This window comes from Chrysochloris asiatica, unplaced genomic scaffold (genome assembly GCF_000296735.1).
Source record: "Chrysochloris asiatica unplaced genomic scaffold, ChrAsi1.0 scaffold00096, whole genome shotgun sequence".
In the NCBI taxonomy this organism is placed as follows: Eukaryota; Metazoa; Chordata; class Mammalia; order Afrosoricida; family Chrysochloridae; genus Chrysochloris; species Chrysochloris asiatica.
Window position 1 is genome coordinate 2,711,251 of NW_006408614.1, and position 14,428 is coordinate 2,725,678.

The 14,428-nt window shown below is 37.2% G+C and overlaps 2 protein-coding genes across 2 annotated transcripts in view; one reads left to right on the plus strand and one right to left on the minus strand.

Moving 5' to 3' along the window:
• Positions 1-14,428, plus strand: part of PSMD1 (proteasome (prosome, macropain) 26S subunit, non-ATPase, 1) — a 119,959-nt gene that overhangs the window by 52,641 nt on the left and 52,890 nt on the right. The gene's annotated exons all lie outside the window — the stretch shown is intronic.
• Positions 2,069-14,428, minus strand: part of HTR2B (5-hydroxytryptamine (serotonin) receptor 2B, G protein-coupled) — a 17,763-nt gene continuing 5,403 nt past the window's right edge. The window contains exons 2-3 of the mRNA XM_006866737.1: positions 9,569-9,769; positions 2,069-2,958 (exon numbers count right to left, since the gene is read on the minus strand). Of these exons, the coding sequence (XP_006866799.1) occupies positions 2,069-2,958; positions 9,569-9,769 (1,091 nt within the window). The remainder of the gene's footprint in view (positions 2,959-9,568; positions 9,770-14,428) is intronic.

Sequence of the window (14,428 nt, forward strand, 5' to 3'; positions counted from 1 at the left end):
TATGAAAGCTTAGGACTTCAAATGTGTCTTGGCAGGAAGAATATACATCTTAACATATGCCAAACCTATCATACTAGAAACTAGTGTGGAAAGGTGCCTGATGTTCTGATGACTTAGGAATTAAATTTCTAAGATATCTGAGAGGGCTTCAAAAAAGTTCATTAAAAAAAATTCGTTGTCTTTTCATTCCATTTTCCTTTGAAGTTTTGAAACTCCCTTATACTGTTCTAGGCAGATGATATAGAGCTCAGGGTCTGTGTACTAGAACCATGTTCTGGGAAAGGTTTCTCTACTGAGAGAATCTATGCCTGGCTCTCTGATGCTGAGGTTCGCCATCACCAACGTATTTCTTAGAATGGGATAGTTGAGTCATCAGTGTGGGTCACCCAGAAAAGGAAAATCTGATGTATGGGCTTTCTTCACTTCCAACCCTCTCCAGTCTAAATTTGTTTGCCATTTTTAGAAGTAGCATAAAAATAAAGTATCAAATTAGATAAAAGTCACTACCATTTATCATGTACTATTCATCTTCTTAAGGAGCTCTGGTAGCGTAGTGGTTACGAATCGGGCTGCGAACCTTAAGGTCAGCGGTTCGAAACTACCAGCCGCTCTGCGGGAGAAAGATGAGGCTTTCTACTCCCGTAAAGATTTACACCCTCGGAAACCCTGTACAGGGTCGCTATGGGTCGGAACCGACTCGATGGCACTTAACAACAACATAACATTCATCTTCTTAAAATTCATAAGAAATGTAGATGAGGAAACTGAAGCTTTTACAGAAGTAAGTAGTGCAGGTTGGATTCTTTCCCTAATGCAGCTGACTTCAAAGTCTACTTTACTTTTCTCTCTACTATTTTGCCTTTCTTCAATATTAAAAACAAAATTAATTTAGAACAAAATTTGGCATACTACTAGTGTATAATACATGAGTGAATAGAAAAACTCTGTGCCTGCATCTCAACCCAGTCTTTAGCCAAGTATCTTCTAACAGGTGTAGATAGGCAGGAGTACATAAGAGCCAGGTAGCTACAAAAACAGGTAGGCTCAATCTTGATTTATGAGATTACTGGTTTAGGCTTCAGGATTGAGGTCCCAATTCTCTAGTTGCACATGTTCATCTGCTCTCCTCTTCCTCTTTCTCTGCTTTATTTTCCTCTTCCTCCTTTAATTACTCCAGTATTGCATAGTGATGGTGGTGGTGGTTATATGCCGTGGAGTCGGTTCTGACTCATAGCGACCCTGCATAGGGTTTTCGAGACTATAAATCTTTCCGGGAGTAGAAAGTTTCATCTTTCAGCCATTTAACCACCAGCTCCTGTGCTAATATTCTGTTCGTTTGTGTGATACCCAATCTATGACTGTCTTCCCCTCCCCTTCTATTAAGACAACTTCCTTATCAAAAGAGCATCATGTCTGCATTTAACTAGGCCAAATTGTAAATGCAGTCTTAATCTCTAGATGTGAGCATTGTTTTATGTGTTTGTTTTTAGTTCTGTTTTCATGTCACTATTCTGTACTATATCTTACAACTTTTTGGCCTTGAAGAGAAGGCTGCTGAATATTTTTGTTTCATTTCATTCTTACTAAAACTTTGCATTCAGTTAGGAAAGTAATAAATTCTTATGGTGACTCTTTTTTAAAGCTGACATTTATTGATATATTTAATAACCTTATTAAGTTTTAACCAGATGCAAATTTTTCATTTGCAGCTATATAAAATGATTTTTTCATGTAATAAGTTTGTTCAAATAAGGAAAATTGGATAATCTTAATGTATGACTCTTAGTTTTTAAGAGATTATTTGATGTATGATGTAAAGTTCTTCTCATAAATAATTCTTGATGTGTTTACATACAGTTCATCTTCTTGCTGACCATTATATTGTTGTTGTCAAGTGTCATTGAGTCAGTTCCGACCCATAGCAACCCTGTGTTGGATTTCCGAGGAACAATTAGTGAGCTTGAACTGCCGATCTTACGAATCAGACTGACTGTGCAGTCCAGCACATTAACCCACAGCGCCATACCAGGACCATCCTACCATTACTTAGATGAGAACAGGCCCGGTTTTATACATAACTGACTTGCTCTTCTGTTTTGTCACCTTCATTATCTGTGAGAAGAAGTGTATCTAGTAGAATGACTGATGAAGATTGGATGGTTGAACTTCGGAGTCGCATTGGACTCTGGTACATGACAGGATTAATCCCGTTTCTCATTCCATGTTTCATGAAAACTCTCGAGTTCTCTGTCCTTGGATTCTGGCCATAGATCTTGCTGGAGCATTTTCTGTGAGGTTTTCCTGACTTTGTGGCCTGATAATGGCAGGTGATGTATCTTCCAAATGCATCTCGGAATGTCTTGTTGAAAAGGGTGTAGACCAAAGGATTGACCCCTGAGGAAATGTAGCCTATCCACACAAATATCTCCAAGAGCTTATTGAGAGTAGACTGGTTGCAAGACTCACATAAAACTAAAGTTATGTTTGTAATAAAAAAGGGGCTCCACATAAGCAAAAAGAGGAAAAAAACAATCCCTAAAACCTTTGAGGCTCTCTGTTCATTGGAAATGGTCTGCACTGACTTCTTTCCAGCTGTGGACATCCTTCGTATAAGTATGTCATCACTTGAGTTGGACAGAGTTTTGTCCTTGCGAGAACCCTCCAGCATTGCCACCTTTTCAGGTGATGAACATGGTATTTCCTCCTTCTGGAGAACTGTGGACACAGATAACCATGTTAGGCGTTGCGGTGGCTTGTTGTTGACCAAGTAAGCTTTCTTTTGTAAAGCACGGATGGTAAGAAAGTAGGTGACAATCATAATGGAAAGAGGCATAAAGAAGGCAGCCAGTGAGCCAAAGAGCATGAAGTTTCCAAAACGGTCCTTTGTCAATGCACAGGTGATATTTAGGTTATTCACGTTGGCCTCAATGCCTTTAATAGGGATTGGAATAGCAATACCTAGGGAAGAGGAAACAAAACAATTGAGTTAATTTTGTGACATGATTCTTAGAGTAGGTCCTTGTAGATTATTTCCTAATGACTTTATACTGGTTAATGCATTATCGTTTCTGGTTCCCACCGTACACTACCTGTCAGAACATTCACAGTGGAAGACACAAATAGCACCTAAGTAAGCAAATCTCTTTTTAAACATCAGTATGGATTAGAGATAATTAAAGCTCTCCCAAAGCTATAGTATGTCCATGATTATAGTAGGAAAGATCTTCATTTAGTCTGCATTTTTTCCTGGGTGAAGGAAAACTAAATAAAAGAAACTGCTTTTATCATAATATATCTTAATATAAAGACATCAATGTTTGTTAATGAATGATATTCATTCCTAATAGAAATCTATTGACATTATTTTTGATATTTATGAATTTCCCCTTATCTTTTTAGACTAAAACTAGGGGAGGGGGGAGTTCATTTAAAAATAAATAAATAATACTATTTAAAGTGTTGAGGTCATGTGAACTGTGACATTTATTTTCAAAACTTAAGAGTTCCACTTGCATAAGAAAAAAACTGTGTTTCACGCTGATTTTCTGATTCTTTATCATTAACTAGGTATTGAAATATGCTTTTACTTAATGTGAAGTAGCTTATTAACAAAGAAATGACACAGTTAAGCCTAAAAGATTTCCTTTTGAAGCAGTAACTATTTAAAAATAAGTCTGAATTAAGAGAGCCTTAGATACCTGTAGAATTCTTGCCATGTTTTATGAATCCAAAAGCACCCTCTCATTTGTGTATCCTTTATTGGAAGCTAAGAGACCCTTGCTTGACAAGACTGTTTCCCTCAAATCCTATCTAATGAAGGTCACTCTTTTTTTCTGCAACACCAGAAAAAGGGTTTTGTGTGTTTGTTGCTCTGTACCAGAGATCAGCAAACTTAGCTTGCCAAATAAGCCCACTTTCTGCTTTATATAAATTCACTTTTATTAGAAAATCGCCATGCCCATTTGTTACCGAGATAAACATAGGCCAAACAATGTGCAGCACTTCTGTGGTCTACACGGTGACCTCCAGGTCACAGAACCACTGTTTATTCCCCATTAAAGTCCTCTACCAACCTCTAAGACAGTTTCCATCTTCTTCTATGGTTTCAGTACCTTATTATTTTGAACGCTTTAAAGAAGTCTTTTGCAGAAGATTTGCCCATTGCAATATGTCATTTGATTTCCTGACTGCTGCTTCCATGGACATTGATTGTAGAGTCAAGTAAAATGAATTCTGAACAACTTCAGTCTTTTCTCCATTTATCACGATGTTGCTTATTGGTCCAATTGTGAGGATTTTTGTTTTCTTTATGTTGAGGTGTAATCCATATTGGATGAAGGCTATAGATTTTTATCTTCATCGGTAAATGCTTCAAGTCCTCTTTGTTTTTGAGCAAGGTTGTGTCATCTGCATATTGCAGGTTTTTAATGATTCTTCCTCTGATCTTGAAGCCACGTTCTTCATATAGTCCAATTCTTTTTGACACAGTGATTCTGTGTGGTCCTTTCATCTTTTTGAAGCTTCATGTGTCAATAAGTATTTTTGCCCATTGTTGTTGTTGTTGTTAAGTGCCATTGAGTCAATTCTGACCCATAGCGACCCTTTATAGGGTTTCCAAGGAGCGAATGGTAAGCTTGAATTGCCAACCTTTCGGTTCAAACTGACTTTGCAGTCCAGCACATTAACCCATAGTGCTACTTCACAACTCCATTTTGCCCTTGTTGTTGTTGTTAAGTGCCATCGAGTCGGTTCCAACCCATAGCAACCCTGTATAGGAGTGATTGGCGAGCTTGAACTGCTGACCTTGCAGTTCAAACGGCTTTGCAGTCTGGCACATTAACCCACAGCACCACATTTTGCCCATAGAATACTTCAATATTGCGAGTCGTGGCTTGAATCTTTTCTCCTTTCTTTCAGCTTGAGAAATGTTGCGCGTGTTCTTCCCTTTTGGTTTTCTAATTCCAGGTCTTTGCACCTTTCATTATAATGCTTTCCTTTGTCTTCTCAAGCTCCCCTTTGAAATCTTCGGTTCAGCTCTTCTACTTCATCATTTCTTCCATTCACTTTAGCTACTCTACATACAAGAGCAAGTTTCAGGGTCTCATATGACATCCTCTTTAGTCTTTTCCTTCCTGTTGTTTTAATGGCCTTTTGCTTTCTTCCTGTATGATGCTCTTAATGCCATCCTTTAACCTTTCTGGTCTTCAGTCAGTAGTGTTCAGTAGATCAGATCTATTCTTGAATTGGTCTCTAAATTGAAGAGGGATATACTCAAGATCATATTTTGGCTCTTATGGACATGTTTTAATTTTCTTCACTTTCAACTGATCTGTTTGTCCCACAGTCAGCCCCCTGGCCTTCTTTTGACTGATGAAATTGAGTGTTTCATTGTTTCATCACACAGATCTAGTCAATTTGATTCTGTCAAGCTCCACATGTATGTTGGTGTTGTTAAGTGTTGTCAAGTCGGTTCCAACCCATAGTGACCCTGTGTAGGGTTTCCGAGGACCAGCTGGTGAGCTAAAACTGACAACTTTGTGGATCAAGTCAACTTTGCAGTCCAGCACATTAACCCACTTAAGTTGTTGTTGTTGTTATGTGCCGTGGATTCAGTTCAACTCATAGCAACCCTGTATAGTGTTTGCGAGGCCTTAAATCTTTACAGGAGCAGAAAGTCTCTCCTTTCTCTCGTGGAGCATCTGGTAGATTCAAACTGCTGATCATTTGGATAGCAGCTCAGCTCATAATCCACTCATTACACTACCAATATGTTATTGAAAAAAGGTGTTTGCAATGAGCTAGTCATTGGTCTTAAAAAAAACTCTACCAAGCGGTCTCTAGCGTTGTTTCCATCACCAAGGCTATATTTTCCAGTTACCGATCCTTCTTTGTTTTCACCTTTCCCATTCCGATTACTAGTAATGCAGTGCATTCTGGTTGCATGTTTAATCAATTTCAGTCTGCAGAAATTAGTGAAAATCTTCATTTGCTTCATCTTTGACATGCATAAATTTGAGTAATAGTCATATTAACTGGTCTTTCTTATAGGCATATGAATATTATTCTATCACTGACAGTGTTATACTTCAGGATAGATCTTGAAATGTTCTTTTTGACAGTGAATGCAGTGCCATTTTTCAATTTGTCATACCCAGCATAGTAAAATTATATGATTGTCTGATTCAAAATGAGACCAGACCACAAGGTCGATTTGAACTGCAAGGTCAATGGTTCAAACTCACCAGCTGCTCCTCAGAAACCCTATACAGGGTTGTTATGAGTCGGAACTGACTCAACAGCACTTAACAACAAGTATCAATTAATTTCAGCTCACTAGGAACGCCTAGGATAGCAATCTTTTTGCATTACATTTCATTTTTAATGACTTCTAATTGTCCTGCATTCATACTTTGTGTATTCCATGTTCTGATTATTAATGTATGTTCAAACGTCGTATTTCTTTTCATTTTGAGTTGTAAATGGAAGTCCCGAAAGCTTTACTCTATCCATGTTATTGAGTTCTAGTCTACTTTGAGGACTAGTCTGCCTTTGAGTGCTTTCTAACCTGAGGGGCTCATCTTTCAGCACTGTCTCAGTTCCGCTATACTTCTGCTACTATTCATAAGGTTTTCTCTAGGAAATCTGTTTTAGAAGTAGATTGCCAGGTCTTACTTCCTAGTCTGTTATACTCGGGAAGCTCTGCCGCAGCCCTACCACAGGTGACCTTGTTGGTATTTAAAATACTGGTCAGGTAGCTTCCAGCATCACAGTTACACACAAGGCACCCCAGTACAACAAACTGACAGACAAGTGGTCTGAAGCCGTATAACCAGCTCCCTGCTATAGAAGCAATTCCAACTCATACTAACTCTGTAAGGCAGAGTAGAACTGGTCCACAGAGTTTCCAAGGCTGTAAATCTTTTTGCAAGCAGATTGCCTCTTGTTTCTCCCTCAGAACAGCTGGTGGGTTCAAATCACCAACCTTTCAGTTAATTGAGCAACACTTAGTCCACCTTGCCACCAGGTCTCCTTGTTGTTAAGTGCTCTCAAGTTGTTTCCAACCCACAGCAACCCTGCACAGGGGTTTTTGAGGAGTGCTGTTAGGTTTGAGCTACTAGCCTTGTGATTAGCAGTCTAGCGCTTATCCTGCAGTGCAGTACCAGGACTCCTTAAGCTATCTATTTGTTTGTTGTGTGCTGTTAAGTTAGTTTCAACTCACAGCAACCTTGTATAGGGTTTCCTAGGGCGGCTAATGGGTTTGAACTGCTAACCTTTTGGTTATTAGTCCAGTACTTATCCTACAGTGCCACACCAGGTTTCAAACAATCTATAAATCTACTTAAAACTGCCTAAGACCTAGAATGGTGAACTCTGATAGTTCCCTTTGTTGCCTTGTTACTTAACTGCTGTGGAAATTTCCTGTACCCTTATCATGATGTCTAGCCCCTCCTTCTTGATTTCAGTTTCTACTAATCCCCTTGGAGGCTCTCATTACCTTCCTGTCCAGCTTGCTGCTGAGTCCCTTTAAGTTTTCACGGGATACTTTTTATACTCTTACTATTCCAGGTATTTCAGGGAAACCTTAAATACAGGAGAAGAAAGTAAGCTATGTTTAGTACTTTGCAGGATTTGAGAAACCTTTCATCAGTTATTCAATTAGTATCCTGAATCAGTAATACAAGAAGCTGGACTATGCAGCACCAGGACTGGAGGAAGACTCATTAAAACCTGTGATATGCAGATGACAGAGCTTTACATGCTGAAAGCACAGAAGACTTAAAGCACTGATGAAGATCAAAGATTGCAGCCTTCAGTATTGAGTATTACACCGCAACATAAAACAGAACGCCTCACAATTGGACCAATTAGCAACATCATGAGAAACAGATAAGATTGATGTCAAAGATTTCATTTTACTTGGATCCATGATCAACATCTTTGGAAGCAGCAGTCAAGAAATCAACATATTGCATTGGGCAGATCTACTGCAAAAGACTTTATAGTGTTCAAAAATAAACATGGCACTCAAAAATAAACATGACCAAGGTATACCTGGCTCAAGCCATGGTATTTTTAATTGCCTCTTATGCATTAGAATATTGGACAGTGAATAAAATAAAAATAAAAATTTAATCCATCTGAATTATGGTATTGGCAAAGAATATTGAATACACCACAGACTGCCAGAAGAACAGCCTAATCAAAAGAAATACAGTTGAATGCTTCTTACATGCAAGGATAGTGAGACTTTGTCTCACACCCTTTAGACATATTATCTATTAGAAGGGACCCATCCCTATAGGAGGATATCATACTTGGTAAAGTGGAGGGTCAGTGCAGAAGACCTTCAGTGAGATGGAGTGACACAATGGCTGTGAGTTGGAACCATCTTGACAATATTCAACAAGTACTACCACCGCTTCAAAGTTGACAATTGTCAATCATCTTCCCTCGTGACTCTTCACCTAGACTCTTTGCCCTTGATCCTACTTTCGTCCTAAGCCAAAATAACAGCAGTCCTTGCTTTTTTCACCAAACTTCTCAATGGAAGTCTCGTCGTCATTTCGATATTTCACAGATATAGAACTTCATCTCAGGTCTTACTTTTTTTGCCCATGTGTTTTGTTTTGTTGTTTTGCCTGTGTTTTTAAAGTCAAATCTTTGTCTTGTCATGTCCTTCCTTTTATCATTCCGTGTTTCTCTTGATTGGTTTTCCTCTTTGATTCTATTTTACTAGGAAGACTTGAATCTGCTTGTTAGACTACTAATAATTATAGTAATTGTTTCAATATATTTTTCTGATACTAACTTAGAAGTGTGTAAGTTACCATTTATTTACACACGAATTCATGCTAAGGTTCCCTATGAGTAGCATCTATTTTGAGGTATAGGCATGGGAGTCAGTTTACAAGCAATGTAATTTCTTTTTAGAAATCGTTTCTGCACATCAGTTTAATTGTGTTTTCTTTGCATCTCCCTTACTTCTTACAAGGTGTATTTTAAAGACTTATAAGCAGACACTTAAATTCACTGTTTTAAGTCTACAGTTAATAAAATGTGTTGGCTTCCAAGGTACATTTGTGATCTTTAATACCTGCTTACAAAATAAGAGGGGGCTTTAAAAAGTTTTAAAATTCTTATTATCTTTTCATGCCATGTTTTTTTTTAACTTTTTGATGTATTATTTTGTTTTTCATTTTACTCTTTTCCTGTGTATCTGCTTGGAGGTCATTTAAGGTTTGTTTAATTTCTTGTTACTTTAATGTAATTGTGGGATTCCTTGTGCTAGGTAGGCCTTAATAATCATCTGTTGACAGTTATGAAAACTTTCCTACATCTCAGTGTCCGAACAGGAAGATAACTCCTAGTAAAGAGTGTGGATGTTGTTATTTTTTGAGGTCTTGAGGTGCCGCATTTTTTGGTGACAGTACGTCTTAGAAGCTGTATGATGGATGTAATAATACAGCATTGTTGGTACCTCAGGAGACTACCTAGACCTAAGGTCCCACGTTCATAGCCCACTAGACCTGGCATACTCCTAGGCTGGGTATAGACATTCCCCACATACCTATTGAAATCAACCACACCACTGTGATCTTGATGAAAGCTGTGGCTCGTGAATTATATTGATTAGCCTGAATTGGCTTTTTGATAGCTATGTAACGATCCACTGAGATGGCACAGAGGTGCATGATGGATGCAGTAGAAAAGAGAACATCGAGAAATAACCAAGCTGGACATAGGACAAGTGGGAGGGGCCACATCGGCTCTGAAAGACAGAAAAAGAGAACAAAAAATATTTCCTCCTGAAAAAATGGCAGTCTTCAGTCTGCAGTTTTCTTTTATTTTTCAACCATTTTCATTTATCTTGAAATTTTTTGACAACTTCCACATGTTAGTAATGTGTGATTTTGAATAATGGGGACAGTGATATTAAATATAATATTCTGTAGATGGTACATTTTTAGTATGCTTTCCATCATACATAGTCATTACAGCCTTTTTTTGTTTAAAGACCAATTGCAGTTTAGCATAATTTTTAGTAGTATTTTGACCTTTTTTGATGATTCCATTTGTAAACTTTGAAATATTTTTACAGTATTGCAACTAGAACTTAAGGTTGCTATTCAAATAAAACTGTACTTGTAAGTTGCTGTTGTAAAATAGGGCGCCCTGGTGGCGTATTGGGTTACGTGTTACGGGCTACTAACGGCAGGGTCAGTTTGAATCCACCTGCCTCTCCGCACGAGAAACATGAGGATTTCTGCTTCCATAAAGCTTTACAGCCTGGAACTCTGTGCAGGGCCGCGATGAGTTAGAGTTGACTCAGCAGCACCCAACATTGTGTAAAAAATAAAAGACGTTACTATACAGGGGAAGCAATATAATTTGGTAAAAGACTATATTAGAATAGGAGACTCAGGGCTTGCTTTTAGTAATAATTAGTGATATGATAGCTGTTGCTATTAATTAGTAATGATAATAGCTGACTCTCATTTGGTGAAGTAAGTGGAATAAATTGATTTATGATTTTTGATAGAAATCATGCTTGAATCGAGTTTACGAAAAGAACAGCTTCCCATTTTCTTGAAAAACAAGAAACACATTCTATCATTCTCACCAAGCAGTAGAGATGTCATAAGCAACTCAGACTTTTAGGGTTTTTTTCTAAATCTCAGCATTAGATATCATATTCAACTAACTTAAAAGTACTTAAGGAGCCCTGGTAGTGTAGTGGATTATGAGCTGCTAACCAGAAGGTCAGTAGTTCACATCTGCCAGCCACTCTACAGGAAGACGATGAGACTTCCTGCTCTGTAAAAACTGACAACCTTTGAGACCCTACACAACCACCACTACCACCATAAAGTACTTACAAACGTTTGTTTGTTTTCATTTTATGTTTGGATGTGATATTGAATCATCTACGTTTTTCCAGTAAATCTACTTACATGCATATATGGGTGTATATACTACATTATGTGTTATATATACACCCACTAAATAAAATAATTAAAGTTCATTTCAGTGTTCCCCCTTGTTGTTGTTGTTAAATGCCATCCAGTCGGTTCTGACCCATAGAGACCCTGAATAAAGTTTCCGAGGAGCGGCTGGTGAGTTTGTACTGCCAGCCTTGCAGTTCAGATGGCTTTGCAGTCTGGCTCATTAACCTACAGTGCCACACCAGGACTCCCTGTTCCCCCTAGTACATCTTAATTGAATCCACTTTATACAAAGCACATACACACGTGCAAAACTTGAAAAGCAGATTATTTTTGTATAGAGGAAATATCACACGTAGGACATTATTTTCAATAACTTTTGATAAAAAATAGAAATTAATTTTCTTCTGCTGCTTTTTGCACATGTAGAGCTGACCTTAATGTGTATAAAGTGAATGAAATGAAGGAACGAGGACTAAAATACACCATGTCTTAATATTGCAGAACACCAAGAGACCCTTCACTTGTGCACATTTTAAAGTCAGCCAGGTGTCTTTACTGCCAACATCCCAGACTCAAAAGCACAAATTAGGGAAAGATTGAATTGAATGTATTGTTTTCAAGGGTTGAGCAGTATTTTGTTGAAAAAATACTGGCTACTTCACTAAAAGGAAGCATTCAGTTGAGATTTTCTGTTGAAGGCATCAGTATGTTCTGTAACCAAGGCTTCCAGGCAAACTTACAGGTCAAGCAGAGTGAAACGAACTTCCTAGGATTTAAGAGTGTGATTATGAAAATTACTTGAATTGGTGCTACATTCTGAACTGAAGTTCTAGATTTAAAACTGTGAGTAGGAAAATTGAGCTGCAACTAGAGTTGATCATAGTTCAAGATTAAAGAGGCAAGTAATGTATCTTAGACATCCTTTGTTTAAATGCATGAATGCAACCAATTTTTTAAGTGGCTTGTTACTAGTTTAAATTGACCTTTTTAGCTATTTTAATTAAGGGGTATATTTTTTAAAATTGCGATCTGGTAGAAAATTCTAGTCGTAAATCTAGTAGACATGAGCAGGAGGAATCCACAGTAGAACTCTTATACAAAAAATACATGACTGTGTACATATCTGACCCACTGTAAAGGGAATGCCCTTTACAGATGATAGAATTGAGTCTATGAAGTAGTATTAGCCATAGTTTCCAACAGACTGAATTTATTTTGTAAATTCCAATTTGGGGTCAGAAAGTGAGAGTGTAAATTAATGCAAATGAGAATTTCATTCATTCTTCAGTGCCATCTTACTGTTAACTATAGAAATACTTAGATAAGTTATACAAAAAGTTCTTTAAGAAAAAGATCATGAGACTAAGGTTTAGGATGAAAAGAAATGAATCTTTCTGATTATACTAGTGAGTACAGTTTTTATGAAACTAACATAGAGTATCAGACAACTGCAATCAGTTACTAGAAATCTTTTACACAAAGAAAAATAGGCTTGTCAGAATGCTTATTATTTCAGGAAACCTAAGAATACATAAAAATTAGAAAGTTACAGCCAGTTTTCTTAGATGCTTTTATTCTGAAATTGTCATTTCAGGTAGTATTACTTTTACTTTAATAGGTTCAAGGTCAAAACTGTTTAATGTTCAGAAGGACTGAATAAATGTTAAAGTTGATATGGTAAGATGCGTTAGTTACTCTAAAACTTTCTGTATCCTTTTTATTGGAGTTGAAAGTTTTAAGGATTTATAATTAAATTTATTTGTTATAATATCCATCTTACTTCCTTAATTACTTGAGGCATTCTTTAACTTGGGACAAAATCTTAAGTGTAATCTTAAAGTAAAAAGCTACAGATTGCAATAAAGAGGAAGAAATATAAAGGGAGACATCTAAGAGATAAGTCTAGGAGAGATCAGTTGTCAGGTGCTTGAACTCAGTTATGTTACTGTTGTAAGTTTGATCCTTTTATAAAAGCTGTGACAGGAGGGTAGAAGCATTTAGATTATATAGTATAGGATTTGTTGGCTCAAAAATTCCCTGAAAAACGAATCCCATTTTCTACATCCTTCCTTATTCCAAATTTAGCTCAGAAGAATTAAATTTCAGTAAGAATAGGATAACAGCATTTCTGCTAATGCCTAAATTATTACAGATGCTATTGTAGAAGCAAAACAGATCTTTAGTAGGTCTTGTCTTACATATTAGTAACTGAAATTAGTAGCACAAATATTTTGTTGTGTAAAATGGCTATATTTAGACTTGAAATACCATCATATATAAGGAGAGATAGAATTGTCATTGCATTCCATAAGTTTCTATTTGTCTCCCATACAAGGTTGAATATCTTCATGGATATGGGCCTGGGTCTAATATCTTCTTTAGAAAAGAAGTCTGATAATCATCAAGAATTTATACAAGTATTGGTTGAGGCCCAAGTGTTCTGTATCATTTAATATAGAATATAATTTTAACTGGGGAAATGCTAGATTTTCCTTTGTCCCTAGAGAACATTCTATGGCTCTCTTGTTATTGTTGTTGTTGTGAAGTGCCATCGAGTCGGTTCCGACCCAAAGGAGCTCTTGTTATTAAGTGGATTTAATGAAGATACTGTAAATGTTGGCTCTGTATGCCGAATATGACAATTTTGGTTGTTATAATTTCTCCTTTGCATGTGGGAAAGCACAATAACTAGAGGTGAGAAATGGGAATTCTGGCATCAGTCTTCCTGTATTCAAACTGTGTTTCTGTCTTATATTTAGTATCCCTGCACAAATTACTTATCCCCCTCCCCCTGTTCTTATGTGCTCCCTGCTTCACAGGGGTGCTTTGAGGATGAAATGCAATAATACATACGAACTGTTTAGAACAGTGTCTGGCATAGAGGAAGCACTTAAATTAGCTCATATTACTATTGTTGTTTGACAGAAACTAGCCAAGTGGCCCAACCATTGAGGCCACACCAACTTAGAAAGAGTAAGCCCTATCAGCAGTATAAAGTAGCATGTTTGTCTTTTGTCCTGCTATAGCAAGAGTACATACATCTGATTGAACTAAAATGTGACTTTCAAAAGACAAAAGAAATGGGATGAGAGCATGTTTCCCTCTGTTTGAGTTTGAATTAAATTTGTCATGAAAATATGCCTTTTACCACAGTTTATTTTAACTAGGTTATTTATTATATACATGACACAGAAAGACATTGTAGTCCAGTTAGGGCCGTGCCTGGGTTTTTGCTTGTTGTGTTTTCTTTTGAATTGGTGCAAAAACCAAGAAATTCAGTTTCTTGATGAGACTCATTTTGTTTGAAACCTACTTGCGCTTTGGGCAAGACTGTGTTTGGAAAGCCAACCATATTTGTTGTTAAAAAGTTATTTGTATTGATCTATAAATATGGAGCCGCTCCGCGGGAGAAAGATGAGGCTTTCTACTCCCGTAAAGATTTACACCCTCGGAAACCCTGTACAGGGTCGCTATGGGTCGGA